Source organism: Odontesthes bonariensis, chromosome 3 (assembly GCF_027942865.1).
Source record: "Odontesthes bonariensis isolate fOdoBon6 chromosome 3, fOdoBon6.hap1, whole genome shotgun sequence".
In the NCBI taxonomy this organism is placed as follows: domain Eukaryota; kingdom Metazoa; phylum Chordata; class Actinopteri; order Atheriniformes; family Atherinopsidae; genus Odontesthes; species Odontesthes bonariensis.
The window spans coordinates 43910859-43916858 of NC_134508.1; the positions used below are offsets into that span (position 1 = coordinate 43910859).

Here is a 6000-nt window from a genome sequence, read left to right on the forward strand (position 1 = left end):
TGATGGAATTAATTCTTTAAATCTGGTTACAGCATCCTCTGATAGACACCTTCTATATGTAAAGTTCTTCTCAGAAACTGTATAGTCAAGTAATGTAAACTCAAAGGTTATCAGAAAATGGTCAGATAAGACAGGGTTATGAGGGAACACTGTTAACTGTTCACTCTCAATGCCATAAGTCAGAACAAGATCAAGGGTGTGATTAAGGCAGTGAGTCGGTCTGTGAACACTCTGAGAAAATCCAATAGAGTCCAATATAGAATTAAAGTTCATATTCAGGCTGTCATTTTCAACATCTACATGAATATTAAAGTCACCCACTACAATGACTTTATCTGTACTCAGCACTAACTGGGATAAAAACTCTGAGAATTCAGACAGAAACTCAGAATAAGGGCCAGGTGGACGATACACAACAACAAACACAAGAGGTTTCTGGGATTTCCACTTTGGGAAAAACTGAGAATCAGAGATTCAAAAGAGCTCAAACTAATCTTGGGTCTGGGACTGATTAGTAACCCTGATCTGAAGATAGCTGCCACTCCTCCTCCTCTGCCTGTGGTTCCAGGAACGTGAACATTTAAACAGTCAGAGGGAGTTGCTTCATTAATGCTAACATGATGCTAACATGATGCTAACATGATGCTAACATGATCCTCCTGCTGCAGCCAGGTTTCTGTAAGACTAAATATATCAATATGATGATCACACATCAACTCATTCACTAACAGAGACTTCGAAAGGAGAGATCTGATATTCAGCAAACCACATTTAAAAGTTTTTGTTTTAGGTTTTTTTGCACAAGAGGATTTGCTCCTTTTGTGTTAATTGATTGGGTGGGTAGCAGCAGGTGGGAAGCTGCAGAGAAGTGTGTAAGACTACAACTCTGCATCCTGCTCTGACCCCTGGGTTGTCATGTTTTAGGGTGGCAAATAAATTCGTCCATATTTCTAGAAATGAGAGCTGCTCCTTCCAAAGTGGGATGGATGCCATCTCTCCTCATCAGACCAGGTTTTCTCCAGAAAGATTGCCAATTATCTATGTAGCCCACGTTGTTTGCTGGACACCATCTAGACAACCAGCGATTGTAGGACGACATGCGGCTAAACCTGTCATCACTGGTCAGATTTGGCAGGGGTCCAGAGAAAACTACGGAGTCCCACATTGTTTTGGCAAAATGACACACCGATGCAACATTAATTTTAGTGACCTCCGATTGGCGTAACCGGGTGTCATTAACGCCGACGTGAATAACTATTTTACCGTATTTACGTTTATCCTTAGCCAGCAGTTTTAAATAGGATTCTACGTCGCCCGCTCTGGCCCCTGGAATGCATTTGACTATGGCCGCTGGTGTCTCTGCCACGTTTCTGACTATAGAGCTGCCAGTTACCAGGGTTTTGTCCTCAGCGGGTGTGTCGCTGAGTGGGGAAAATCTGTTTGAAGCGTGGACAGGTCGATGGTGAACAACGGGCTTGACTTTAGAGCTATGCCTCTTCCTGACAGTCACCCAGCCACGTTGTAATCCTGGCAGCTCAGGTTCTGCTTGGGGGAGGCTAATTGAGCTAGCTACGCTAGGTGGCTCCACACTGGCTAAAGGGACCTGGCTCGCTATCGGTTGATTTTCAACAGTGCAGAGACGAGCTTCCAATTGAGATAACCTCGCCTCCAAAACTACAAAAAGACTACATTTGTTACATGTACCATTATCGCTAAAGGAGGCAGAGGAGTAACTAAACATCTGACACATGGAGCAGGTGAAAGCAGGAGATGGAGGGAGAGAACTGGTAGCCATGCTAAGCTAGATAACCAGACGCACCGCTAAAAAGGGAAAATAAAGACTAAATAAATATCTGTAGGAGTGTGTTAGAACAGAACGGTAAGCTATAAGGTTAACTATTCAAAATTGTGTAAGTTATAGACAGAAAAAAAGTGATTTCCACAGTACACAAACAAGGTAACATGGAGTGTTGCAATACGTCTTACCGCAAAGTGTCAGCGCTCATGTATGTATGTATGATAAGTATATACATATTTCTTCTTTGGAGTAAAGACACCAAAATACATTTCATGTATAATTATGACAAATGAAACTATTAAATAGTATTAAAAAATCTGTATCTGTGTTGTTGATGAAGTGAAGCCTCCTGACTATCTAAAGGTCTGCTTGTGGGTGACTAAGTGCCAGTTTATACTGCATTTGGTAAACTGCTATGGTCATTATTTGAATTTGCTGGTTACACCTATGTTGGTAGATCAGCTCTCACTTGTAGAATAGGACACCCTCATTGATGTAATTGTTTACCTGAGAAAACTCATTCATTTAGTAAATATACCCTTTGTCACTATCACCCAGATTGGAAGACACAGATAACGCTTGTTTGTTGTATTGTATTGTCCACCATGCACATACATGTCTTTTGTTAGATTTCTCTAAATTTTTATCTTAATTATTGTTGAATATAATTAATGCTTCCTGTCAACTATCCAACTTGTAAAAAATATATAATTCCAAGATTTTTAGTATAATTAAAGCAGTACAGTGAGTTTTCTGGTTGCATCAGAGGTGAAATCGATGGTTTGCCTCTCATTTTTCACCCGTCTCTCACCTGTGTCAGCTTACAATTGATTTGGCATACTGAGATCAGTGTCCCTTTGCTAACACTATGTCATTTGACATTTGTCACAGAGCACATCTCTCACAAACCTTTGAAGTCATTTCTTGAGTTCTAATTCTTATTATTCTATTTTTGACAGAAAAAATATCGTGACTTCCGTCTTCAAGGTGTGCTGGAGTCTACTTTGAATAGCAAAATGTATGAGACGGTGAGAAACCGTCTCACTTTGGAAGAAGCCACTGCATCAGTGAGGGAAGGAGGGATGCAAGGCATTTCCATGAAGGATAGCGATGAAGAGGATAATGAAGAATAGAACAAAAGGGCCTGATAATTACAAGAATGTCAAAGCTTTTTAGCGGGTGAGATACATTACCTGAGAACCCACACAGCCTTCTCATGAGGTCAAAAGAGATATTCATGACATCCAATTTTTTTCTTTCATTAATTTCATATTGTGATTTCTGGTACAATTAAAACAATAGAATAATGCATAGATTTTATTTTAATGCAATTTAAGTCTGTTCTGTCAATGCCCATAAAGCTTTAATTTTTCGAGTACCTTAAGACAAACAAAAAGGTGAATGATTGTGCTTGAATGTGAAAGCAAGTTTCCACAATATCAAAAAGAGCCTGAGCAGTGTAGGAGTGTATATGCTAATGTTACTTTTTAAAGAAGAAGTTTGTTTTTTTTTAAACCTGGACCTTATTTCTGGCATGAAATACGTTCATATACTCACCGATAAAAGTTTGGTGAAAGTCTATTTAGATCACTGGAGATCTGCATATATCCATATAACGGGAGAGAACAGGGCAGAAAACAAACAAAAACATGTGCACAAATATGCAGAAGCCCAGGATCTTTAAACAACAGTAAATGTTAGAGTGGACAAAGTTTGAACAAACAAATGTCAAAATGTTTTGAACAATGTTTGAACCTGAATGTCAACTAAATAATCAAATGTATATTAGAGATTAAGCTGTTATAAAATGAACACAAATTCAAGGGACATCTTAGAATGAGAAAATTGATATTTGAATTTGATATTTGATTGTGAAAAGTGTTTAGGCTCCTTTAAAATCCAGTCAAGTTTTCATCATGATCTCCCAGAAAGCCAGTACTCCAGAGAATAAACGCATGCATGAGGAGAGCAAGTCCCAGCAAAAGGCCTCAGCTGAGACTGGGGACCTATCCAGGGTATAACCTGTTTCTCACCTACTGGCAGCTGGAATAGGATTCAGACAACTTGTAACACTGAATTGAATTGTTAATTCAATTGAATTATTAATTCAATTCAGTTCAATTCTGAATTGAAAATTAATTAATTTTCTATTTCAGTCAAAAATGGTTTAAAGAGTTAAATGGATTAGCTATCTATTATGTACCCTTTTTTTTATCTGCTCTGTGCTTCATATCAGGATGTATTTGACTTATCCACAATTTATATTGGATTGTTTTAAATTAAGTCCTTTTAGCAGTTTTTTGTGTGATACTTCTAGTTTTTTGTGTAATTCTGTATGCATGTACATGGTTTTCTCTTCTCACAGTGTTTTTGCTCCTTGTGTGAAGCTACCAGGGCTCTGGTTTCTAGGTAAACCCATGGTTTACAAAGATATTTGAATAAAAGATGAATAGAAGAGTGAGTCATTTATTGCTGTTTTTTCCATGAAGTCTAGAGAAATTGTTCTAAAATGTATCTGTATTGGTAACAGAAAATGCAATCGCCAATCCTGTTTATCTGGGTATGAATTAATTTTTTAAGTATGAGCATTGAGGTAGACGGGGATTTTTGTGACAGCAGACTGTATAAAATACATATTTGTTAATCTGTAGCCATGACCTCCTCACCTTCCAGACAACAGCATTTTCTTAAGACTTGCAGTCTGAGATTAATGTTGTGGATTAAAGCATCGTTTATCTTGAGAGCTGATATTACTGTTCAGAAGAAGATTGAAAGAATTGCCCCAGATCAAATCTGCAATGACCAAATTAAAATCCGGAGCTAAATTTGGAAGCTCAGAGTGAAGTCAGGAGGATTAGGTGTAATATTGTCTCAAATTAAAAGAAGGCAGGATGTCTTTTACTTATTTGATGGAAGGTAGGAAAAATCCTTCCTAGAAGAAGAGGAAAACTAAATTTTAGAAAATCAACTGGCTGAATTTTTGCTTTCTCTCTGGATGATACTAATTTCCAGGAAAAGCATGAATTAAAAACAAACAAAAAAAAACAAGAAAGCAAAACACTAGTCGTGTAGTTATTTGCCCAAATGTCACAAGATGATCAATTAATGATTGTTCTAAAAGAGGCTTGTCAAAGAAATATAAGGGAAAGTCTTCTCTCTCTCTCTCTTACACACACACACACACACACACACCCAGGGAGGTCGAAGAGGGTGGACAATGATTCTACAGACACAACTGCCAAGCTGTAAGCTTCTTAGCCCCAACCTTTTCTAAAATATTAGCAATAAATGGTCATCTTGAGATTGGTCTCCAGCTGCTCAGAAGATACGGTTTGAGTTTGGATTTTTTTGAGAGTGGGTAGATTCAGATTCAGAATGCAGTGAGTCAGCATTCTTAAAATAAACAGGACTTGACCAGTGAAGTGTTGATTATAGTGAGCACAGAGGGGCCGATAGACTGAAATACAATTTTGAACAAAGATTATGGTAAAATATCAGGAGGACAGGAGGATGCTTTCATCGTGTCAACTAATCTGACCAACTCAGATAAAGAACGATAAAAATGTTCTAAAATAACACACTGAGCTAGAGTAGGAAGAGATCATGAAGATGCTGAAGAAGAAATATTGTTTCTCACATTACTGACTTTTTTAACAAAGAAAGAAAGAAAATGTTCACAATCTTCATTTTTAAATAACTAGGACAGAGGTGGAGCGGGAGTAGCAATATCACTCATGGTGTCAATTAAATCTGGTGTCATGGTGTGAGAACAACAACCTCACCCTCAGCACGAACAAGACCAAGGAGATGGCAGTGGACATGAGGAAGGCGAGGAGACCTCATCAGCCACTATTCATCTCAGAGGGTGAGCGCCTTCAAATACCTGTGGGTGCACATCAGCGAGAACCTGACCTGGACAGAGAACACCACACAGCTGGTGAAGAGGGCTCAACAACAGCTGCATTTTCTGAGGAGGCTCAGGAAGTTTGGCATATCGGCTGATTTCCTCAGGAATTTGTTGAGAGCATCTTAAACAGTTGCATCACTGTGTGGGGCAGTGCTACTGTCATGGACCACAAACGCCTGCAGAGCATCTACAACCGCAGAGTCCACAGGAGAGCTGCCTCCATCATCAGAGAGCCCACCCACCCCCAACATGGACTGCTCACACTTCTGCCCTCAGGCCGGAGGTACAGAAGTGT

General features: G+C 39.0%; 1 protein-coding gene across 3 annotated transcripts in view; it reads left to right on the forward strand.

Annotated features, from left to right (window-relative positions):
• LOC142377607 (calcium-dependent secretion activator 1-like) overlaps positions 1-4230 on the forward strand; it is a 452862-nt gene extending 448632 nt beyond the window's left edge. For all 3 annotated transcript variants that reach the window (XM_075461876.1, XM_075461875.1, XM_075461877.1), the window contains one exon: positions 2758-4230. In XM_075461876.1, the coding sequence (XP_075317991.1) occupies positions 2758-2931 (174 nt within the window). In that variant the 3' untranslated portion in view covers positions 2932-4230. The remainder of the gene's footprint in view (positions 1-2757) is intronic.
• The last annotated feature ends 1770 nt before the right edge of the window (positions 4231-6000 follow it).